Here is a 25,603-nt window from a genome sequence, read left to right as displayed (position 1 = left end):
GACCCAGAGCAGTCGGGGGGAAGCACTGAGGAGAAGGTGGGATCCATGAGAGCAGGAACCCAGTCCTGCCTGCTTGCTCATGGCTTCCCAGGGCCTGGACCATACCTAGAAGATTCCAGGCACAATGGCTACTTGTTGATTAAATGATTAAATGCACAAGCCTTTGCAACAGTTGCAAACTTGATTAGATGTGGGGGAAGAGGAATAATCCAAAGATAACACCCTCAGCTTGAGCCTGAGTAACCAAGAAAGTAAGTGGAAAGTTTTCTAAGTGCTGGAATCAGAAACCCAGAGGAGATTTCACACACATTACATCTTTAAACATCAGCTCAAGCATCTCTTCTTCTCCAAGGTGTTTCTGCTCCCCCAGAATAAACCAGGTATGCCTGATTGACTCTCCCATGGTCCCCTGAACGTGGCCTAGGAGTTCTGACCTCATTTAAATTTAATGCATCTGCAGGGTCTAGAATAGTGTCCCAGGACTTGGGTAAGCCCTCCAATTGGTTGTCCTTGCTCCACCCTGCCTCTCCTTCTGTTTCTCTTTCTTCTCCTCTCTTCTCCCTCATGCCCTCCCCCTCCTTCTCTTTTCACTGTTTCTCCTCTACTTCTTCCAACTCTGGTCATTATAAGCCGAGTACTCAAGGGGACTTCAGCTGATGGTTTGGCTTAAACCACAGGAACTGAAGGATGACCTCTACTGCAGGGAAGGGGTGGGGTGGGAAGTGGGACAATATACACAAGATTTTGGCCCTGATTCACCTGAAATTGGAGAGTCCTGGGTCTGAGCTAGAGGCACTGGGAACTGGATTTTGGGTTCATGAACCTGATGCCACAAAGATCACAGCCTCCCAAAAGACACATATACCAAGTGACACACAGCTGCAGCACCATGACACCTAAGTTTCCAAGCACACTCATGCCACACTTGCAGCCAAGTGTGATGCATACCCCATAGCATCCTACCTCAGTGAGAGAACACACACATCATAGCATCCACCAGAGCCCAAACAACTGATACAACACGCATCACAGTCACAGCATGAGCATACAGGACACAGAAACACCAAACACAGGACACAGAAACACCAAACACAGACAGTACCTCAAAAGCATGGCAGCCCTTCAACCCCTGGCACACAACACACAGAGTAAATACATGGCACTCACATAGTACAGTGACAGCCCATCAAATATCCCTGTGGCTCCCAGCAGTTTCTGACACAGTGACATAATGCATACATCACCACCACTGAGAGAGAGAGAGAGAGAGAGAGAGAGAGAGAGAGAGAGAGAGAGAGAGAAGAGGAAAGAGCTCTCCTCTCCTTGCCTTTCTCTCCTCTCCATGTCTTGGGCACTGGGCCATGCCAGGCCTGCCTGATGACCCTGGCTGTAGAGCACAGCTGAGCTGGTGGGTGCTTTTTCCAAAAGGCTGTAGATTTGGCTTCAGCTGATCAAATTCATGCTAGGAGGTCCACGTTTGAACTTTGTCTCCGGGGATGGCCGGAATGTGGTCCTCACCAGTGAACTGCAGGCAGCAGCTGGCTGCTGTGGGACACCTGCATTGAGATTTGTGGGTGGGGACCAGGCAGGGCCCAAATTAACTTGGGAGGGTGTCTGGAGTTCAGGCTGCTTGTGATGGGAGCGGTACAAGAATGCATCTGCAGCAGGAGATAGGAGCTGAATCACAAGGTAACAAGAAATTCTGTGGTGGATGGAAAGACAAGATGAGCAGAGGGGAAAGAAAGGGTGGAAGGAGAATCCCCAGGTGCCTCTGGCCAGCCCTCAGTAAAATGAAGGAGGTGGGAATTGGGAGAGGAGAAAGAGGAGCCAGAGCAAGAAGCTAGCATGGGGAGGGTGGAAATTAGGTTTCCAAATGAAAGGCTGGGGTGGAGGTATACAGGGAACAAAGGACAAAGAAATTCACTTGGAGGATATATAGTCAGTCTCAGGCATGTGGAAGACATGGGCATCCTTGTTGCCCAGAAGTGGGGTTGGAGAATTAGACATTGGTGAATAAGAAGAGGACTCACTGATGAAAGCTCAAAGTGTGAAGAAGTTGGCCATTCCTGTGAGAAAGAAGAGTGGGTAGTTGATGAAGAAAGCAGGGTGGAAAGGAAATGTGGGAAAAAGAAGACCATTGGTGAGGGTTCCCAGGCCACAGACACTGGGCCCATGATCATGTAGGCAGAGGGTAGCATGAAGTTCTGTGCCCCATCAGAACTCCAAACTCAGCAAAAACCCTACTTTGACCTCAGGTCACTCAGAAGGGCATGGCCTACATTTTCTTGTGGCAGGTGGGGAAGAATCAGTCAACTCCAGACACTGGTCAAGTCCAGTTCTGACTTCAGTGGAACCAGAAGATGAGAGGATGATATGGAGGAAGGCCTTTTGCCTTTTGAGATTGCCATCTGGCTCAAGAACTCACCAGGCAGTTGACTCAAAACCCATAATTAACATATTTACACGTGACTTGTGCCAAAGGACATAAATGAATGCCTCCTATCTCATTCCACCCAAGCCAAACATGAATGGCTTCATGGTGGTGTTCCAATTCTATGTGACCCCACACCTCTTAATACTTTGGCTCTAGTATTCTCAAGGGGGAAAAATCCATCCTGTGATTTGGAGCACTAACCTTCCATGGACTAATCCTCCCCTCTCTTCCTCCTTCCCAGATGAAGCTAATAACACCAACATGTATCCAGCAGTTTGCACTTCCCAAAGCATGATCTCATTTGAGCCTCACAACCCTGTGAGGCCAGCAGAGCAGGGATTATTACCCCTATTTTCAGATGAGGAAACTGAGGCTCAGAGAAGCTAAGCAATGACCATGGTCACACCACTAACAAGTCTTCTGACTCCAGACCTGGCACCCAAGGTGGAAGGGGTTCCTGTCCCTTTAACCTTATGTAGACCTTCCCGGTTACATGGATAATGCAAGGAAGAAGCTCAGATGGCATAGAAAGACTGGAGGGGTCTCAGCCCAAGGAGCCTCATAAAAGGAATAGGCTATGCCTACTTTCTTCCCTTCTGAAAGGGACAAGGCAGGGGGAGAGTGGAGGTTGACTAATGATTCTTAGGTATTACTAGGTGCTAAGTAGTATATTAGGTACCTTACAAACATTATCTAATTTAATTCTGTGAGGTAGACCCTCATTTTAGAGAGGGGGGAACTAAGGCTCAGAGAGTGGCATCTGCTAAATGTAAAGTCACACAGTGATTAAATAATGGAGTTAGAATTTGTCCCTAATTCTGACTCTAAAGCCTTTGCTATTTGTGCAACATTCTGTGCCCCTCTTCCCTTGGCATGTGACCCTTGTCTTGGTACAAAGTCCCTGATGGGCTTCTGTGAGTGGCCTTCTCAAATCAGAAAAGTGGGAAAAGAGAGGGCAAAGGAGAGTTACGGGGAGATAAGAGCTCCAACAGTCTGTGGGAGGCCGGGGAGAGGTCAATGGAGGGGGAGGGGCATATTTAATACTTTAAACAATAAAGAATTTAAATTAAAAAAAGTCTGTGGGAGAAAGAAGATCCTCCCGGGAACTGTGAGCAGTATCCCTCCCTTTTTCTTTCCTCTCCCTCCTTCTCACCACGGCCTGGCTGGGGGATGGGAGCCATGCCCCTGAAGAGCAGCCTCTTGGCAGATGCAGGATTGGAGGCAGTGCCACAGAGGCCACATCCTGGGTCACCTCCCACTCTGAACCACAAGGAATCTGGACAAGAATGCCAACATTTCTCAAAACCACCAGATTGCATTGCCTCTTCCCTTCCCAAATCTCCTCTTCTCATCTCCTCACCATTAGCTTCAGAGACAAAACTCCAGGTTTCAGTAGACAAGTTCACCTCCTTTCCCTGCCTAGCAAGGCAAACAATCAAGACTCCTGAAGTTGGTCCTGACCCACAGACATTATTATGTCTATCCTCCTGCCTTTAGGCATAATTCATGTAGGCCAGTGAGGTTTCTCTCTTGCTATGTGCCCTCTCAAAGGTAGGACATTTCATAGCCTTCCTCAGGTAACTTTCTATCATTGCATTCCTCACCATTAGGGTGCTCTTAATAATACTTAACTTTAGTCCCTGGTTACAAGTCATTGCTGTTTTGACTTTAGTGGAAATGGGGAAGGTCACTGCCTGAATTCTGACTCTTCCCAAAACAAATGAGACTAGGGCAGTGGTCGGCAAACTCATTAGTCAACAGAGCCAAATATTAATAGTACAATGATTGAAATTTCTTTTGAGAGCCAAATTTTTTAAACTCAAACTATATAGGTAGGTACATTGTTATTAACTTAATTAGGGTACTCCTAAGGCTTAGGAAGAACCACACTCAAGGGGCCAAAGAGCCACATGTGGCTCGAGAGCCACAGTTTGCCGACCACGGGACTAGGGGGACTCAACTACTCTTCTGGAAACCAGCATCTGCACAGTATTTTTATTGAGTGGCCCAATTTTCTAATCCCCCAGAAATAGTGAAGGATGGAAGGTAAGGTAAAAATGGAGGGTATTAGATGAAAAATCGGGAGTAATCTACATTAATAAAAGAGAAACATGCAAATTGGTGTCACTCTGCTACACCCACCAGGCAATCAGGATGAGTATGAAAATTAACCCAACAAAGATGATGGTTAATTTGCATATGCAGTCATGGAGCAAAGACTGAAGACAGCATAGAAGGAAGCCAAGTGCTGCAGAAGGAAGCGAAGCAGCGGAGAAGGGAGGGAGCTGAGGCAGCGGAGACAGGAGGTAGTGAGGCAGCTCCCTTCTCTGCTTGGCTCTGGCCACAGGAAGCCCTATTCTTGCAGAAATAGGCCCGAGGAAGCCCTATTCTTGCAGGAATCTTCCTGCAACAGGCCTCTAGTATAGAAAATAATAGACCTAGTGAGTATACCTATTAGACTCTTGGCTATCATAATTGTCATTACATCACCATCTTTGAAGACGACTTCATCTCCATCCCTATTGCCATTGTTATTGTCATTACAACCATCAACATCAACATCTTCACCATCACCTATACTACCACTATCACCACCATTGCCTCCACCATTACCACCATTATAACATCACTGACACCTCTATCAATCACCACCATTACTACCTCTAATATCATAAGTGCCACTTCTACTATCATCACCACCTTCACTACCTCTATATTAATATCTCTGCTTCCATCAGCATCACTACTATTGCCACCTCAACCATCATCACCCTCATCCTCTCCCTTACCACCATTTTTTATTTCTATGTCTAACATAATCATCATTACCTCCACCATCATCATCACCTTCATCATCATCACTACCTCTATCACCATTACTAAGTGCATTAATACCTTTACCATTACCACATGTGCCATCACCATCATCACCTCTATCATCATCACCTTTATTGTCATCTACACCATTACCTTCATCAGCAAAGTCACCATCAATGCTATTATTATTATTAATACCTTCATTACCACCATTGAGACTGTCACTATCTTCATTTGCAGTAATATTATGATCACCACACCATTTTTATCATTAATGAAATGTACTATTGTGGTCCTTGATTTCAAGGGCCCACAGATAATTCATAGGTAATCAGGCAGAAAGTAAAGAAGATGAGGGCAGAGACCAAAAGTATAAGAATTTGGAGGTCCACAAATGTCCATCTCAACCGTGGCTAAAGAAGTTTCCCCATGCAGGTCCCAACCACTTCTCCAAGTATTCCCTGAAGGACTATCCTGGAGAGTGCAGGGAAGCAAGATAGAATTTCACACCTACAATAGCAGATGGTAAGGGTAGTCAACCACCAACTCCCAAAATTCAGGGCAGATCAGCCTCAGCTGAGCCTCGGAAGAGACTAAGGGCCAGGCCAGGCTAGATGATGCCCTGAGAGACAGAAGCTGAAAGAGAGGTAGGCTGAAAATGCCATGGAGGGGAGCTAGGGATCTGTCAGGTGTCTGGCTCCTAGATATAGTTCATTTTTTAGAAGCACCTCCCCCATATCCAAGTGTCCCTGGATTACCCTGGAGTTTTTGTCATCTTCTATTTTCCCAACTGTGAGCCCAGTCACTGGAGCATGGAATAGCTCTAGAATTATCCCTTATGACTCATTGAAAAGTTTTAACAAATGGTCTAGAGAAGATTCCACCAGGCTCAGAGAGAGATAAGAGATGGCTTTCTCAGTGGTACTGCCTTCCTCTTCTCTTTCCTCATCTCTGAACCTCCTGTTCTGTCCCTCTTCCTCAGAACCTCAAGTATTCTTCCAACCACTTCTTCCAATATTCCCTGCAAACTTGCCATCCTTCTAAGTCTCCTCTCCAGCCTGACTCTAGCATCTGCTCCCTTTCTCCCTGATGTCTATCCTCCATCTCCCTACCTCTGTCCTCTCCTCTCATGGGCAAGCAGGGTTTTGAAATGCCTTGGTGAGAGCCACAGGGTCCTGAGAGAGACAGTTTCTTAAGCTAACAGGCTGCCCTGTTGGGAACTGTTTTCTGATTCTCCAGCTAAATTGTCTTCTGCCCACTTTCATCCCATTAATCCTGCTGCTGAGAGGGGAAGAGGCTCATTAAGTTATCAAATCCATGCATTCAAATCTAGGCTTCTTTCAACTTCCTCTGTGCATGCATGTGGACTTTGCTCCTACCCTCTGAGCTTCCCTTCCAGGAGGGCATCCCCGGGGGTCTACCCAACACCTCCAGTCTCTCCCATCAGGTCTTCCTTCACACACTCTGTCCCATACTGGCATTCACACACACATGCTCACACTCCCCACACAAGTTCACCACATATTAATAATAATCATCATCATCATTATCAAAAATTATCATGTACTGTGCATTCACCATGTACCAAGTCATATGCTAGGAATTTTGCCTAATTAGCACATTTTACGCTTTCTACATTCCTATGAGTTTGACAGTTGTACTCCTTCCCTTTTTACAGTTGACAAAACTGGGACTTAGATAAATTCAGGGACCAAGTAACACTATGTGAAAGTGCAGAGCAAGGATTCAAATCCAGATCAGTTTGGTGCAGAGCTTGTGCTTTGAACTCTAAACCAGTGTACTCTCTTGCCTGCACCCACTCCCATGTAGACATACACAGCAACACACCATGAACACTCATGTCCACACACAAAACACATGTAGTACACACACTCACAGAGCATACACTCCCTACCCAAAGTGCACACATTTCATCATACACTAAACACACACACACACACACACACACACACACACACACACACACGGAACAGGCTCCAGAAAGAATGCACCTACTCAGTCCAGTCATTTTCTAAATACTAATTGGATATCTACTATTTGCTTGCCTACTAGCTCTTCCCAGTGTTAGGCACTATGATCACCCAAGCAAGGAAGAAAATGAGCACATCTTGAGTTCCTACCATATGCCAGACTCAATGTCAAAGGGAGTCCATGGTCACAGGAATATGTGTGAGCCTGTATATACATGTGTACATACATACATACACATATACTCACTCTAGCTAGAATTAGTCCTGTGCCTGCCAGCAAGGAAGGTCAAGAGGCTGGAGGTTACTGAGCCCACTGAAATTAAGTCTCAAGACTTCCAGGGACCTCAGAGGTGTTTCCTTCCTTCCCTTACCAATGACTTATACTTGTTAATAGAGGAAGCCCAGACTGGGAAGTGGTGTAGTCCACCAGCCTTCATAGGATCTGGAGCCCAGGCTACCTCTCTGGGTGAGCATCTCTTAGCTTTCCCACACTACCCCACCACTTTTGGCCTGACTTAGCTCCACTTAGCTTCCCAGTAAGAGAAATGGACAGGAAATTAAAGATAACTAGGCAGTTTGAGAGGATTAAGGATAAGGGAAAGCAATGTAATTATGTCATAGTTGCTATTGGACAGGAGAGCAGAGCAAAGGAAATGTAAATGGCCTAAACTAGCCCATTATAAGAACAAGGGCAAGGCCAGCAAGCAGATAAGAGTCCTGAGTGTGGGACAGAAACATTAATCACCTAGCAAGGCTGCCACCCCAGCACAGCTTTCCATGGAAATGGACCCAAAGATAGAAAGCCAGAGAAGGGTCCTGATGGGCCTGCATGGGACAAATAAGCTGCCCTGTGCCAGCTGACCTAGCAGACCCTCTGACACATGGAAGGAAGGGAATCCCTCTGCTTGGCAGCTGGCATCCCTTGGTCTGGGAGCTAAGCCAGCTTCTTCTGAGTCCTGAAGGAAGAACTTTGAACCCAAGGACACCAAGCATGGGACATCCTTAGTTAAAGTCATGTACTAGAAAGTTCCCTGGACTGAGAATCAAGGAGCCTGGGTTCTGCACCTAATCCTGTACCATCCTAGCTTTGTGGCCTTAGAAAGTCATTTTCCCCTCTCTGTGCCTCCATGTTTACAATGAATGACCTTTTAGAACAATGCAATACTTACAGCTCACACTTACTGAGCAGTCCTCTATGAACTAGCACAGAGGTTGAAAGCTATTTTCTGTAAGGCACCAGAGAGTACACTCTTGGTGGCAACTCCTCAACTCTGTTGTTGCAGCACAAAAGCAGCCACAGACGATGGGCAAATAAATTAAGCTGGCTGTGTTCCAATAAAACTTTATTTGCAAAAACACACAGAGCCAGGCATGGCCTGCAGGTGTAGCTTGGTGACATTTGAACTAAATATTGTGCTAAACACTTTATCTACATTATGTCATTTGATCCTCAAGCACCCCTGGGAAGTAGACACTACTATTATGATCCTCATCTAATAGATGGGGAAACTGAGGCACAGAGAAGTTAAATAGCTTGCCCGATGTCATACAGCTGAGAAGTAGCAGAACCAGTATTTGAACCTTAGCAGTTTAGCTCCTGAACCTTGTACTACATTGCCCCCCAGAATAGGAACAATGGTAAGTATTATAATACTAATAATTGCTTGCAAAAGAGCTATCAGAAACACCAGCCCTTATCCCTGAGGATTCATGACCCATTGGTGTGTCACAATCAGTTGCAGTGTGTTGAAGATCATTTTGTTGCTAATAAGTTTTAAAATGTTTTACTGCTGCATGGACAGTGTGGCTCAATGATTAAGCATCGACTCAGGAACCAAGAAGTCACTGGTTCTTTACCCAGTCAGGACACATGCCCAAGTTTCCAGCTCAATCCCCAGTGGAGGGCATGCAGGAGGCAGCTGATGGATGATGTTCCTGTCTCGTCGATGTTTCTATCTCTCTATCCCTCTCCCTTCTTCTCTCTCTAAAAATCAATAAAAAATATTTTTAAAAAATGATTTACTGCTGTTTTAACAAACTAGAGTTGACCCCAGTGTTATTCCTCTAATAATGTCTTTTGCACTCTCTTGCATTCAGATATGTTTCCTGGAAAGAGAGTGAAGGGGCTGGAGTTCCAGGCGCCTTGGAAGGAATGCCTGGGGAGGATGGTGGTGAGCAGCATGTCATCAGTCTATCACTTGGAGAGAAGCAGGGGGAAGGTGAAGGAGTTGCACCCTGTGTTGATGTCAAGGCCAAAGCTGGGGGAGTAGGAATAATTATTCCCATTGGACAGTTGAAGAAACCGAGGCTCACAGAGATGACTGAGGGACCTGAGATCACACAGCTAGAATCCCAGACATAAGCTATTATGAATGATACTAGATGCACAAAATTCGTGTATGGGGGAGAGTCCCTCAGCCCGGCCTGCACCCTTTTGCAATCCGGGACCCCTCAGGGGATGTCCGACTGCCACAGAATCAGGCCAAAACTGACAGTCAGACACCCCTCTCGCAATCCGGGACTGCTGGCTCCTAACCACTCGCCTGCCTGTCTGCCTGATTGCCCCTAACTGCCTCTGCTTGCCTGCCTGATCACCCCTAACCACTCACCTGCCTGCCTGATTGCCCCTAACTGCCTCTGCCATGACCCCCGCTGCAGCAGCTTCGTAGGAAGGACATCCAGAAGGTCATTCAGCTGTCCGGTCTAATTAGCATATTATGCTTTTATTATTATAGATAAGTGAGTATTGCATTAGAGAAAAAGGCCATCAACCATAAAGATTGGCATTTAAATACTGCCTCTAGCACCTACTGTGAGACCAGATTCTCTATCCTTGGGCCTCAATTTCCATATCTGTCAGATGTAGATGTAGATAGAGCCACACCTGACAGGACCTGTTGTAGGGATCAAATGAGATCATAAGGGATGTCCTAGGCTGCTGGGTTGTTTAGCCTGGACAAGACTCAATAGAAGAAAGCAGGAGAGAACCAACATTTAAGGAGCATCTACTATGTGCCAAGAAAGCTCCCAAAACCACATCAAAAAATTTTCCCCCAGCAACCCAGAGGTGGGAATAGCTACCTCCATTTTACAGAGAAGGAAACTCAGTCCTGAGATCACTTAGTTAGAAAGTGATGGAACTGGAACCCAGGTTTGTCTGTGAGTCCAGAGCACTCTGAGCATTAGCATGGTTGGAGCATGAGTTGGAGAAGCAGAGGGGTTCATACAGTCACAGATATTCCTTGAGCACTTACTATGTACCAGGCATTGTTGTTGGCACCAAGGATACAGCCTGGAACAAAACAAAGTCCCTGTCCCTGTGGAGTACTTTGGGTTCCTTTCCATTTGTGGTGCCATTCCAACTCTGCCGTGATCATTGGCAAAGTGTCTGCTTCCTTCCTCAGTTTATCCTCCCATAAACCTTTCTAACAGAAATAAAAAAGAACAGTGTACCCCAACTCCTGTCCTGCCAAGGCATGGCATCCTGAGTGGCTGCCTGCCCAATAAGAACAAAGGCTGGAGGAGCCATTTCTCATTAGGACATCATGTGCCTCCTGCCAAGGGGTGGGGGCTCAGGATCCCGGCCTGGCCTAGACCTGACCCTGGTGAGCTGTCCTGGTAACAATGGTTCAGAGGCATCTCCTCCGGGACTCCCACCAAGGATGGGAAGTAGGACTGGGGACAGGCAGGCCTGCGCATTGTTCAAAAGGTGGTTTCCTGGCTGAGTTGGCCTTCCGGGGCCTCAGGCTACTGGAATGGGCCTGGGCCTGCGTCTCTCACCCTCTCCTTCCAAAACAAAGCCATTATTTCTGCTGCCATTTTCCTTCCCTTGGAAGATGAGCTGATCTCCACCTCCTCTGGCCCAGGGCAGAACCCAGGCTGGTCCACACACACACAGTGCCACACAGGAGTTGATGCCCTGAGCCAAGAGGCTGAGAATATCAGACCTACCCACAGCACCAGCCACTTCTCACACATGCTGGAGGCTGGCGAGTGCCAGGCAATGGACAGTGGAATGCCTGACATCGTGGAAGCATGTGGTCCATGGGTCCACAGGATAGCTAGGTAAGGTGCTGATCAGGAGGCAGGGCTTGGCTAGCTGGTTAGGCAGGTGATCTACCCACCCACCCACTATCAGCCAGGTGAGTGGCCTGCTATTCATTCACATTAGGCCTGTGATGAACACTGGGGGTGGGAGGGTAATATCAAGGCATCCAGGCAACCAAGAGAAAGCACTAAACCCTTAGTAATGCAAAGAACTCACCCCTCCACTCCCTGCCCCACCCCATCCTGCGTCTTTGATCACACATGCACAGACCAGGCCTGGCCCTGCCCTCCACATGTCCACATTTCTTCTGTACCTCCCAAGCACATCTGGGAAGGGTGCTGGGCTTTGGGGCCTCACCTCTATATGAACCTCTACTTTGTTCATCATGCCAGCCATAGGGAGGGGAAAAGTTTGGGAGGGGAGAAGGGAGAAGAGAAATTCTCCCTTTCTTTGCCTTCTGAATACAGCTCAGTGAGGCTCAGAAAAGTCAAGGCTCTTGCTGAAGGCCCTCCAGCAAAATATGCAACCACTGTTCTGAGCCCTGACCTTCCATGGGTTGAGGCCTCAAGGAATCCCATCTTGTCAAGTGGAAATAACTGAGGAATGTGCCCCCAAAGACAGAAAAGCAGAGAGCCACCTGTTTTTTCCACTCCATCCTAGCCATGTAGATAAATATAACCCCTCCTGTCACAGCCTTGACTGTTTACAGAACACTTTCCACATGTCCCTCCATTTAAAGCTCCCAGCAACCCTGAGAGAAGTGTATTATACTTATCCCCATTGTACAGATGAGCAAACTGAGGCTCGGAGAAAGTGACTGACTTGCCTAAGGTCACTCAGCAAGGAAGAGGTGGCACAATCCTATCTAATAAAAGAGAAACATGGTAATTGGCGTACGACCGCTACCCTTCCCATTGGCTAATCAGCGAGATATGCAAATTAACTGCCAGCCAAGATGGCGGCCGGCAGCCAGGCAGCTTGAAACTAACATGAGGCTTGCTTGCTTCAGTGACGGAGGACTCCAACGTTCCCCGCCTGCTGCTGCAGACCTCTGAGCCTGCAGTTTAAAAAACATTGTAACGAATATAGAAGGTAAATAAAACCCCAGAAACCTGCTTTCAGCAAGCCCGGGATCTCAGAGCTGGAGTTGATACAGAGTTTCGATTATAGAACTGAAACAAACCAGATACCTGCTTTCAGGAGCGGAGGCGTAAGAGCTGGAGCCTCAGAGCTAAAGCTGGCCCAGAATTAAAAAGAAAAAAGCAAAAAAGGAGTGGTTGGGAGCTTCCGTCACCTGCCAGCCTGAAAACAGCCCTCAGCCCCTCACCCAGACTGGCCAGGCACCCCAGTGGGGACACCCACCCTGAAGGGTGTGTGACCAGCTACAAACATCCATCATCCCCTCACCCAGGCTGACCAGGCACCCCAGTGGGGACCCCCACACTGAAGGGTGTGTGACCAGCTGTGAACAGCCCTCAGCCCCTCATCCAGGCTGGCCAGGAATCCCAGTGGGGACCCCCACCCTGATCCAGGACACACTTCAGGGCAAACCAGCCGGCTCCCCACACGTGCACCAGGCCTCTATCCTATATAGTAAAAGGGTAATATGCCTCCCAGCACCGGGATCAGCGGAGCCACGAGGCCTCCTGGCACCCGGATCAGCGTGACAGGGGGCAGCACCCAAACCCCCTGATCGGCCCTGCTCTGTGGGTGATAGAGGGTGGTGCCCCAACCCCCTGATCCGCCCTGCCCTGTGTGTGACAGGGGGCGGTGCCCCAACTCCCCTATCGCCCCTACTCTGTGAGTGACAGGGGGGAGCTCCTCAACCCCCTGATGGGCCCTGCTCTGTGCATGACAGGGGGGAGCTCCCCAACCCCCTGATCGACCCTGCTCTGTGCGTAACTAGGGGGAGCTCCCCAACCCCCCTGATGTGCCCTGCTCTGTGCGTGACAGGGGGTGGTGCCACAACCTCCCTATCGGCCCTGCCTTGAGTGTGACAGGGGGCGGTGCCCCAACCCCCCAATCTGCCCTACCCTGAGCATGACTGAGGGTGGCATCACAACCTCCCAATCAGCCCTGCTCCGTGCATGACAGGGGGCGGTGCCCCAACTCGCCAATCGGCCCTGCTCTGAGCCCGACCAGGGGCTGCACCTAGGGATTGGGCTTGCCCTCTGCCACCCGGGAATGGGCCTAAGCCAACAGGTCGTTATCTCCCGAGGGGTCCCAGACTACGAGAGGGCACAGGCCTGGCTGAGGGACCCCCCCCTTCCCCCGCAAGTGCACAAATTTTTGTGCACCGGGTCTCTAGTATATTATATCAGAACTGTGGTTCCTGGAACACCTGAGTAGCCCCTTCATTTTCAGAAGAAAAACTTAAGGCTTTAAGTGAGAAGGTTTGGCCTGCTGAAAACAAGGTTAGAACTTGCAGTTTAGTAGATACTCAGTTACCTGCTGGTTCCTGGGGCACTATCACATTGGACCACTGATGTTAGCCTGTCAGGAGGCCTCACAGTCATCCCCAGACCTGACACCTGGTCTGCAATACTTCCAGTCCCTGTGGATGCCACCTGGTTGGCATGAGGAACAAAGGCTTAAGCCAGCTTCCCAGCACCCTGCTCAGGCCTGGCCCGTGTGTGTGTGTGTGTGTGTGTGTGTGTGTGTGTGTGTGTGTGCTCAGCCTATGGCATGGCTCAGGAGCTGGGGGTGGGGTGGGGTGGGGTGGTGCTGGGGAGGGAAGCCTGAGTCATCCTCAGGCCAGGAAGCATAATGCTTGGCAGGGTTCCTGGGCCCAGCTAAGAAAGGAGCAGGAGCATTGAGTTACAGAGGCTGGCTAGGGCAGGGAAGAGGCGGTGGGGAAGTGGGTGTCAGTGAGTCCATGGAGATGGGAGCCTCACAGCAAACTGGATTCCACAGGCTCCAGCCAGAGGGCCAGACCCAGGGAGTACTGGGGGGACCTGGAAGGGGGAGGCGCACAGAGGGCCCAGGGAGATCTTTATTCTGTCCAGCTTTCCTTTCCAAGCCGGCCCCCCAACCAGGGCCCTCTCCCTGCAGAGCTATGTGACAACTGGGGCAGTTCCAGAGGAGGAATCCCCCTCAACCCCACAGGGGGAGGGCGCCACCTCCCGCCGCCTCCCTCCACCTCTTCCTGTCATGTTCTTGGCCACCAGTGTTTCAAAATATACTGGTTCTTGGCTGGCCGTTTACTTAGGAGTCAAAAAACATCAAGGTTCAAATTAATTCCCACAGCTTTCACTCTCATCTCTCATCAGACTGGTCCAGTCCAAACTGCTCCTTGAGCTCCAGGCCCACAGAATTGACAGCTTACTCGACATGTGTTCTAGGGCAGTGGCTGGCAAACTGTGGCTCGCGAGCCACATGTGGCTCTTTGGCCCTTTGAGTGTGGCTCTTCCACAAAATACCACATGCAGGCGCGCACATACAGTGCAATTGAAACTTCATGGCCCATGCGCAGAAGTCAGTATTTTGTGGAAGAGCCACACTCAAGGGGCCAAAGAGCCACATGTGGCTCGCGAGCCACAGTTTGCCAACCACTGTTCTAGGGTGATCCTCAGATACCTCCAGCTCAACTGGGTCTCAACTAAACTCATTTTTCCCCACCCCCCAAAATAAAATTGATCCTCTGTCTCTAGGATTAATATCACCACCCATCAGTTGAGCATCAGTTTTTGGTTTATTTGCTTTTGTTAATCCTCACTTGAGGATATTTTTTCCATTGATTTTTAGAGAGAATGGAAGGGATGGGAGAGACAGAGAGAGAAACATCAATGTGAGAGAGAGACATCACAATCGATTGGGGCCCAGGATTGAGCCTGCAATGTAGGTACGTGCCCTTGACTGAAATAGAACCCGTGACCCTTCAGTCCGTGGGCCAATGCTCTATCCACTGAGCCAAGTCAGGTAGGGCTGAGCATCATTTTTGACCTGTCCCTCTCCTTTCCTCTCTTCCCCATTTATTAACCATGATCCAGCACTGTGCTCAGAGCTGGGGAACAGTGGTAAACAAGTTGGATATGATCCCTACCATCCCCCTGCTTACAGAAAATCACTACCCAGTCTACTAAAGGCCAAGATAGGGCAGGCCAAGGTGCCAAGAGAGCCAATAACATTGTAGGGACCATGGGGGACCTCCCAGAAAGGTGAGACTTGACTGGTGAATAGGCTGGAGTCCAGTGTGTGGGGTTGTTGAGTTAGGGTGAGGGGATGGCAAGGAGGGTATGTGCTAGATTAATCCAGATAGAGAAGGGCATGTGCCAAGGGTAGAGGTTAGGGAGAGCGTGCAGCTACCAAGCAACTGAAAGATGCTGTGCTGCATAGAGCTAAAGCTAAGAATTTGGAGGTGGGGGCCTGCCTGGTAGGAGATGATGTTGGAGAAATGGCTAGGCAACAGTAGGCCTCTGGAAGGAGTTTAGGCTATCCTAAGAGCCATCAGGAGCTATTAGAATACTTTAAGAAAGAGAGTGAAGCTCTAATGTGAGTTCCTGAAAGATTGTCCAGTCTTTTTCATGCTAAAATTCAAGAAGTGTAACTCCACAATGACTCTGCTGCCCCTTATTCTATCTGTCATCAACCACATAAGCCTGCACCCAGGCCATTGTCCTGGCCCCACATGGTCCCTCATCTTCAGGCCTTGGACCCTCCCATGTCCCAATCCAACCTCCAACCATGAGGGAAAGAAATGCCATACATGCCAAATCTGATTGTGTCACTTACCCTGTTTCATGTCCATCCATAGCTCCCCATGGCTTCCAGGATAAAGTCAGGTTTCCCATCCAGGGTGGTGGGGTGGGGGAAGCACACAGACCCTCCCATTCTGAACATGCCTGTCCCACCTGGCCTGCTCACACCATATGTTGTCTCCATAAGACCCAATTCATCATGTTCCAGATATGGCACACCTTGGCTGTGGCTGTGTCTTCCCACTTGATTACTCTTACCTGTCTTTTGCAAATTATTCCTTATTCTTCAAGGCCTGACTCCAATGCCAGGTGCCTGCCATTTCACAGCCCCCTTCCTTTGCCCTCACCAAAGCTGGGCAGTTGGCATCTTGCTCAGGTGCTCACAGGGACCTTGTCTGTCATTTGTAGATAGCCCCCACCAGGGTTAACTCCATGCAGCATGAATCTGCCTCTTCATTTCATTCTATTTGTGCCTCCACTCTGTCCCTCTGGCAATGGCTGCTCAGTTTAGGCCTTGGAAATCTTCCCTGAAGCCCAGATCTGGCCTAGCTTACTCACTTTCTTGCAGGCTCACTGACAGCCCCTGGCTGAACTGTGGTCTCTCCAACCTTGAATCCCAGCAGCCCTTGGGCTGGAGAAGTCTTTCTGGTCAAGGAGTCCCACAGAAGCCTAGCTTTGCTCTATCGGGCCTCCCCTCCTCACAGCACTCAGTGGCTAAGCAGTGTTGACTGGAACTACCTAGGTTAGGATGGGCTTGCCTAGACCAGCAGAGGAGTGAAGACTGGTGGAGGGCTCTTCCTGGGAAGGAAGGCTCCCTCTCCAGAATGAATACCCAGCTCCACCTTAGGGAGTCACTGTTTTAGAGAGAGATGTAAGGTTCATCCTGTGGCAGAGAAAACCACCTTCTTTCACCCTTCCAGTGCCTTCCTTTTCCAAACCAGAAAGCCAGCTCAGGGCCATGATCTGATCAGACTTCAGAGATGCAGAGAGCTTCACACACATCCCCCAAACTAAGGACAGCTCAGAAAGCTAGGGCCTCTCACCCCTCCTCACCAACATCCACACTGTTGAGGCTCTCTCTCCACATCAGCTTGGGGCCTCTGGGTTGCGTTCAGGAAGGAGGTGCTTGTCTCTACAGCTCAGCTTGGAAAGGGAGAAGAGGGAAAGATGGCTTGATATGGATTTTTGTGGTCGGAGGTGATTGAAATCCCAGCTGTGTTCTCCAGCCCTGCTCTGCTCCTCCAGCACCCCTCCTCCTGCAGAGGTGGGCAGGGGAGGGAAGGCAGAGAAAGTGAGGCTGTGCGGGCCCCTGAGTGCTCAAAGATACCTCATGAGTGCTTTGTCCAGATCTGCCAAAATGACCAGCAGTGGTGCTAAATGTGTGAGGCAAAGACCATCCTGGGTGATTTGTGGCCATGTGAGGGCTTTTCCTTGGAAACTTTTCCCAGAAAGTAGGCTCTAGCCAGGAGGTTCTCAGCACTGGCTTCACATTAGAATCACCCGGGGAGATAATGAAACTACGGATGCCTGGACCCAGCACAGAGGTTCTGTTCTTATGATCTAGGCTTGAACACAAGCATCAGGTGTTTTTCAAGCCTGGTTGTAGAACAGAATTTCTCAGCCTCTGCACATTGACATTTTTGGCCAGATAATCCTTGTTACAGGGTATGGGGAACTGTCTTGTGCACTTGTGAGGTGTTGAACAGCATCCCTGGATGCTACCCACTAGGTGCCACTAGCAGCTACCTCCTTCTGCCCCTTGTATGTGACAACCAAGCATGTCTCCAAGCATTGCCAAATAGCCCCTGGGGGACAGAGTTGTCCCTGATTGAGAACTACTGCTTTAGTGTCAGGCACAGCCTTGGGGTAAGAGTGTGCATCTTCCACAGGGGAGGATCCCCCTTTAAAGTAGGGCCCTGTCTGAGCCCTGCGCATGGTCAACAGGGAAACAGACCCTCTGTGTTCTGTGCCTGGCCCTGTTCTGGGGAAAGCTGGGAACACATAGGGAATTTGACCTCAATTTTGTCCCTTGGGGATGGAGAACTGAGAAGCCAAAGGTCAGAGCTGACTTGGCCATCCAGGGACCCTGGGTGGGCCTCAGACTTACTTTGTGACCAGATATACTTCAAGCATAATTTGACAAATGTTTCTCAGCCAGCTGCTAACCACCAGGCATTGTGCTGGGTGCTGAGGGCCCAGCAATGAACCAGAAAGAAACTGTCCGTGCCGTCATGGGCAGATGGTCTGGAGCAGATGTGAATAACTTTTTCTGTAAAGGGCCACAGAGTAATTATTTGGGGCTTTGGGGTCTGTCACAACTACTCAACTCTGCGTTATAGTGTTAGAGCAGCCACATATGATATGCAAGTGAATAGGTATGCCGGTGCTCCAGTAAAACTTTATTTACAAAAACAGGCTGTGGCTAGACTTGGCCTGTGAACTATAAGTTTCCAGCCCTTGGTCTAGTGGGAGAAAGAAACAGGTATCCAAGTATTTACAGTCCATGTTGAACTATGCTCTGATAGATCTACAGGGTGACAGGGGGAATGGTGGAGGGGGATCAGAGCCCACAGTGGGGGGAGGTTATAATTAACAGAGACTTGACAGAAAGGAAAGTCTGGAAAGGCTTCCAGGAGGAGGTGGAACCTGAGCTGATAGTCCTAAAGGACACATGTAGAGTGATGAGGCCCAGAGACTGAAGAAGAGTTGGCCAGGTGAAGGGTGAAAGGATGCGTGTTCGGGCAGAACTGCAGCCTGGGCAGAACTCAGGAGCAGAAGATGTCTTGGCACATTCAACATGGCAGGGGACGAGGGAAGTGAGGTGAAACCCTGTAGGCTATTGAATTTATTCTTGATCCCTGTGGTTTCTGAGCATGACAGTAACATGGTCTGATTTGCTTTCTGCAACATTTCTTCTGACTACCTTGTGGTAAATGGCTGGCAGTTGGGGGCAGGATGGAAGCAGGAAGAGGGGGAAACAACCACAAGTGATAGATGATGAGGCCTGGACCAAGGTGGAAATCCTGGAGCTGGATAGAAGCAGGTGGATTCATCATGTGAGGGATATAGAATAGGCCAGACTTTGTGGCTGATTGAATGTGATGTGTGGAGGGAAAAAGGTGGGGAGGAAGTCTCCAGGATTTAGGTGGGGATGTAATGATGCCATTCATTGAGAAAGAGAACATGGGAAGAAAGGCAGGTTTAGAGAGAATGGCAGCTGATGATTTAGTTGAGTCATGTTGGAATTTGAGATGAGTAGGGAATATCCTGGTGGAGATGACCTGGAGGCAGTCAGAAATCCTGCCCTTAAGGCCTCATTGTAGATGAACTCCCCAAGAAAGAGAAAGGAGAGGAGAAGAGGAGAGGCTTGGGGAGGTAGAGGAGGGGATGGAAGGGGAGGAAGGATCTAAAGCCCTGAGAATCTATCTCCAGCAACAAATAGACTGTGAAACAGTGGCCAAGGGTTAGGGAGAAAGCAGGATGGTATTAGAGTCCTGTCTTCTCTCTGATTATCCTACGCTCCTCACAGCACTGAGAGGGTTGGCCTCAACCATCCCCAAGATCTCTTGTTTCAACAACGTAATACAAGAGTCCAGCAAAGCCCTCTGAGAACACAGGAAGTCGTTCAGCTTTCAGGAATCAGAGGCGGCATCACAACTTTGAAGAATACGGAGGATTTCCATGGACCCAGGAGAGAAGAATGGATGGAAGTGGGAGGAGTGGGGCAGGGCAGGGTGGGGTAGACATTCCAGGCCAAAGGAGGCTGGTGAGGAAAAAGAGGGAGGTAGGAAAATGCAGGGAGTGTTTTGGAAATCCTGAGTAGTCAGTCTGTCACAATAGACACCTGGGATGCTGGGGGTGGGTTGGAAGGAAGGAAGGTGATGATAAAGAAAATAAAAAGATCTGGTGAGTTTCACTCCTGTGTCAATCCTACAGCTGTGTGACCTTGGACAAGTCACTAAACAGAGCCTCATCTGCATCAACACCTGCCAACCCCTCTGGGAAGGGGATGGAAGAAGAGCATTTTAAGCTATGAAGCTGGTTGGGTTTCTAGAAAAATCCCATGGGTAGGGAATGCTGAGAATCCCCAGAGCTGACCATGGAGTCACTCACAGGGACTCTGGTCCCTGCTTCTGCAGCCCTTTCCTATCTTCTATGACAATTAGATTTTTCTGCCAAGGGGAAGGAGCCAAGAGAAAAGAATGCCCTTGATTAGTCTCAGAGCAAACCTGGCGGAGCCCCCCCCCCCCCCCAGGCACTTCCTATTTCCACCCTTCCCTGTCACCATCTGCTTCACTTGGATAGCCTCAGAGAGAGGTTATGGCAAGAGGGGCTTTCCATTTTCTGGGTGTGAACCATGGGCATGACCTGGCACTTTTCACAACATCCCCATTTCACAGATGAGAAATGTCCAGGCAGCCAGGAAGCAGCAGAACCAGAACTAGAACCCATGTCTCTGACTCCCAAACCCGTGGTTGCCCTTGCCGCTTCAACATCAGCGTAAATTGTCTCTGGAAGTGCCCCATCTGTGACTTTATGTCTGGAGAGGTCTCTGCTGGCTCCCTTTGATCAAGATGGCCCATGGGTCCCCTTCATGGCCCTCCTTCTCCTTCCCTACATCTGCCCTGCCCTTCCCTGGCACAAACTACTTCTAGCCAGCCCTGAAGCCAGTGGCTGCCCACTCCACTGACACCCAGACAGATGATAGTGAAATAATTGAAGTGTCCATGACCTTGAGCTCTGGCAGGGCCAACTTCCCTTGTGGCGGCTGGGGTTAATGACAGCTGAATGGCAAGAGGATGCACACACAGAAATGGGCCACATTAGAGTGGGCAAGGCCAGGATACCCCAGGCACCTGCCAGGGCAGCTGCCTCCCCCTCCTCATGCAGACAGCTGTGAATACTCCTGTCAAGTGATAGGGCTCAGCCGCTGCCCTGCTCCTCCTCCGCCAGCCAGGAACACCCATGCCAACTGACAGGGCACAGTCATTTCCTACTGCCTCAGACAGATTCCCAGGTCACCCCTACCAATGGACGGGATACAGCCACTTTCTCCTGCCTCTTACATACCAGAGGATGCCTCCAGCAGCCACACACAGACATACACAACATTGGTTAGTTGTAGTTGTGCACACAGCTATGAGAGACATGCAGGGGTCTCAGGAGCCCTGGGGGACCATAGATACCAGCCTCCTGGGGTTGGGACACTGACGAACACCAGTACCACCAGACCCATACTCTGGGCCCTCACTGTGGGCCAATGTATCTGGTGCAGGAGTGGGAGGAGGCTGTCTGAATATATATGGATATCTGGGCCCTTCCACAGCCCAGCCCATTATTCCAATTCAAGCTGCAGGCCCATGTAATCATGCAAACATTCCCGACATACCCCTTGTTCTCAGCTACCTCAGCAGACAAGTTGTGATGCCGGCTCTGGGCAAGCTCCTGGTCTGGTCCTGGAGTAACAAAAAATGAATCAGAAAAGTACACTCTCGATGTGGAGAAAAAGGAACCCTTCTGCACTGCTGGTGGGAATGCAGACTGGTGCAGCCACTGTGGAGAACAGTATGGAGCTACCTCAGAAGACTAAAAATGGAACTCCCATTTGACCCAGTGATCCCACTACTAGGAATATATCCCAAGAAACCAGAAACGCCAATCAGAAAGGATATATGCACCCCTATGTTCATAGCAGCACAATTCACCATAGCTAAGATTTGGAAACAGCCTAAGTGCCCATCAGCAGATGAGTGGATTAGAAAACTGTGGTACATATACACAATGGAATACTATGCCGCGGTAAAAAAAAAAAAGGGGAACTCTTGCCTTTTGCAACAGCATGGATGGAACTGGAGAGCATTATGCTAAGTGAAATAAGCCAGTCAGAGAAAGATAAATACCACATGATCTCACTCATTTGTGGAATATAGATAACAACATAGACTGATGAAAAGGGACAGACCCAAAGACTGAGAAACAGCGATCAGGCTATCAATCCCCAGAAGGAAAGTAGGGGAGGGCGGGGGTAAGGGGAAGAGATCAACCGAAGGACTTGTATACATGTATATAAGCCAAACCAATAGACATGGACAACAGGGGGATGGGAGTATGAGTGTGTGTGTGTGGGGCGGGGGGGGGAGGTTGGGGGTTAATGGGGGGGATGAGGACACATTTGTAATACCTTAACTAATAATAAATAAATAAATAAATAAATAAATAAATAAATAAAAAGAAAAGTACACTCTCCTCACAGAGCTCGAAGGCTAGGGGAGACACTATAAATGATAAAGCCAAGGGGACCTCAGATTCAGCGGCAAGAACCATTGCGTGTGGAAGGAGCAAAGTGGTTCTGTGGCCTTCTGCAGCCTTGCCAAGATCCTACCTGGGAAACTATGTCCAGTTATGGGCCCCACACATTAAAGCATCACAGACCAGGCTCCATGAGTACAATCAGAGATGTTTGGCCTGAGAAAGAGTAAACTCAGGGGAACTTGAAGTCTGAATTCAGACCTCTTAGGGATGTCACAGGGAAGATGAGCTGGGTGGACCCAGGAAACAATGCTAGGACCCACTAATGAAAGCCAAAGGAAAACTATCTAACAGACAACTATGCTGAGATAAAACAGGATACCATTGGGGGAAGTGAGCTTCCTGTCATTTGGAGGTATACAAGCAGAGTTTAGGCAATCACTTTGAAGGATGCTGTGGAGGAGACTCAAACTCTGCGTGGGAGCTGGGACTAGGTGGGCATTAAGGATACTTCCAACCTCAAGAGTCCATGGAGTTTTGATTCCAATTCAACCAATCTGTAGGACTTTATGAGAGGATTGAAGCCCAGAGAGATGCAGGGTCATGTGCAAGGTCACACAAAAAGTTAGTGGTACTCAGAGGACTAGACCAAAAATTATTCACTTCCCATCTTTGATCCCCCCACTCTTTTTTTTTAATTTCTTTATTGGTTAAGGTATTACAAATGTGTCCTCATTTCCCATTAACCCCCAACCTCCCCGCCCCCCCCCCACTCATGCTCTCATCCCCCTGTTGTCGGTGTCCATTGGTTTGGCTTATATGCATGCATACAAGTCCTTTGGTTGATCTCTCCCCCTTACCCCCTCCCTCCCCTACTTTCCCTCTGGGGATTGATAGTTTGATCGCTGTTTCTCTGTCTCTGGACCTGTCCCTGTTCATCAGTCTATGTTGTTCTCTATATTCCACAAATGAGTGAGATCATGTGGCATTTATCTTTCTCTGACTAACTTATTTCACTTAGCATAATGCTCTCCAGTTCCATCCATGCTGTTGCAAATGGCAATAATTCCTTCTTTTTACCACAGCGTAGTATTCCATTGTGTAGATGCACCACAGTTTCTTAATCCACTCATCTGCTGATGGGCACTTAGGCTGTTTCCAAATCTTAGCTATGGTGAATTGTGCTGCTATGACCATAGGGGTGCATATATCCTTTCTGATTGGTGTTTCTGGCTTCTTGGGATATATTCCTAGAAGTGGGATCACTGGGTCAAATGGGAGTTCCATTTTTAGTTTTTTGAGGAAACTCCATACTGTTCTCCACAGTGGCTGCCCCAGTCTGCATTCCCACCAGCAGTGCAGAGGGTTCCTTTTTCTCCACATCCTCCCCAGCACTTATTGTTTGTTGATTTGTTGATGATAGCCATTCTGAAAGGTGTGAGATGATACCACATTGTTGTTTTGATTTGCATCTCTCATATAATTAGTGAGTTTGAGCATGTTTTCATATGTCTTTCGGCCTTCTGTATGTCCTCTTTTGAAAAGTGTCTATTTAGGTCAGTTGTCCATTTTTTTTATTGGATTGTTTATCTTCCTTTTGTTAAGTTGCATGAGTTCCCTGTAAATGTTGGAGATTAAACCCTTATCTGTGATATTGGCAAATATGTGCTCCCATGCAGTGGGCTTTCTTGTTGTTTTGTTGATGGTTTCCTTTGCTGTGCAAAAGCTTTTTATTTTGATGTAGTCCCATTTGTTTATTTTCTCTTTAGTTTCCATTGCCCTAGGAGCAGTATCAGAGAAGAAATTCCTTCAGCATATGTTTGTGATTCCATTGCCTGTGGATTCCTCTAGTATTTTTATGGTTTCCCGTCTTACATTTAAGACCTTTATCCATTTTGAGTTTATTTTTGTGTATGGTGTGAGTTGGTGGTCTAGTTTCATCTTTTTGCATGTATCTGTCCAATTTTCCCAACACCATTTATTGAAGAGACTGTGTTGACTCCATTGTATGCTCTTGCCTCCTTTGTTGAATATTATTTGGGCATAGTGGTTTGGGTCGATTTTTGGGTTCTCTATTCTATTCCATTGATCTATATGTCTGTTCTTGTGCCAGTACCAAGCTGTTTTAAGAACAGTGGCTTTGTAATACAACTTGATATCTGGTATTGAGATCCCACCTACTTTGTTCTTCTTTCTCAGGATTGCTGCAGCTATTCAAGGTCTTTTTGTATTCCAGATGAATTTTTGAAACGTTCGTTCTAGATCTGTGAAATATGCCATTGGTAATTTAATGGGGATTGCATTGAATCTATAGATTGCTTTGGGTAGTATGGACCTTTTGATGATGTTGATTCTACCAATCCATGAACACGGTATGTTCTTCCATCTGTTTATGTCCTCCTCTATCTCTTTTTTCAGTGTCCTGTAGTTTTTTGCATATAAGTCTTTTACCTCCTTAGTTAAGTTTATTTCTAAGTATCTTAATATTTTTGGTGCGATGGTAAATGGGATTGCTTTTTTAGTCTTCCTTTCTGTAAGTTCACTATTGGTGTAAAGTAATGCCTTACATTTCTTGACATTAATTTTATATCCTGCTACATTGCCGAATTCATTTATTAAGTTTAATAATTTTTTGATGGAGTCTTTAGGGTTTTCTATGTACAGTATCATGTTATCTGCAAATAAGGACAGTTTTACTTCTTCTTTTCCAATTTGGATGCCTTTTATTTCTTCTGATCCCCCCACTCTTCAGACCATCTCAATCAGAACAAACCTCCTTGGTGGATCCAGAAGCACCCCTCCCCACTCCACATCCTGAGTGACCTGACCCTGTGGTCTTATTTCTCAGCTCTGGCCTGGGCTCAGCTGATGGATGAGCTCCGTGTTAGACGGACTCTGGCTCCAGCTCCAGCTCCCCAGATGGACACTCTCAGACCTGCTGGTTGAAAGGAAATCCACATTTACCTGGAGCCAGCTGTAGAGCAAAGGGAAGTGGGGAAATGGGAGATCCAGGGACTGGAGGGGGACCAGAGCCTGGGGGCCAGGTTGGGACCCACAGACTTCACAAGCCCCTAAATACTTAGGTGTCTAATAGCCTGTCCCTAAGCATGCCTTTTCTGGAGCAGGGCCATTGGAAAGGCCAGTGAGCAATGCTAGGGGTTCCATAGGCTCCAATAGAAATTCCAAATTCCTCATTCATTGCAGGCTTCCCTAGACTACACCTGGGAACTTCCCTGCCTTTCTTCCCTTTCCTTCTGCCCACCCTCATACTACCAGACACATACAACTTTTGTCCTACCTATCAGTACATGGCAAGGCAACTTGCTATACTATTAAATTATTTCTGCAGATGAGGTTCTTCTTGTTG

The 25,603-nt window shown here is 48.3% G+C and overlaps 1 protein-coding gene and 1 long non-coding RNA gene across 3 annotated transcripts in view; one reads left to right on the top strand and one right to left on the bottom strand.

Moving 5' to 3' along the window:
• Positions 1-25,603, top strand: part of LOC308510797 — a 266,084-nt gene that overhangs the window by 229,709 nt on the left and 10,772 nt on the right. The window lies entirely within an intron of this gene.
• Positions 23,711-25,603, bottom strand: part of EFNB1 (ephrin B1) — a 93,645-nt gene continuing 91,752 nt past the window's right edge. Inside the window, exon 6 of one of the 2 annotated variants that reach the window (XM_081080831.1) lies at positions 23,711-25,171. In XM_081080831.1, the coding sequence (XP_080936957.1) occupies positions 25,166-25,171 (6 nt within the window). In that variant the 3' untranslated portion in view covers positions 23,711-25,165. Of the gene's footprint in view, positions 25,175-25,603 lie in introns of both variants that reach the window. The other variant, XM_081080830.1, reaches the window with a different exon arrangement.

Source organism: Myotis nattereri (assembly GCF_964212035.1).
Source record: "Myotis nattereri genome assembly, chromosome: X".
NCBI lineage: Eukaryota > Metazoa > Chordata > Mammalia > Chiroptera > Vespertilionidae > Myotis > Myotis nattereri.
The sequence above is the reverse complement of the archived record's forward strand: the minus strand, read 5'-3'. Positions and strand labels throughout refer to the sequence as shown.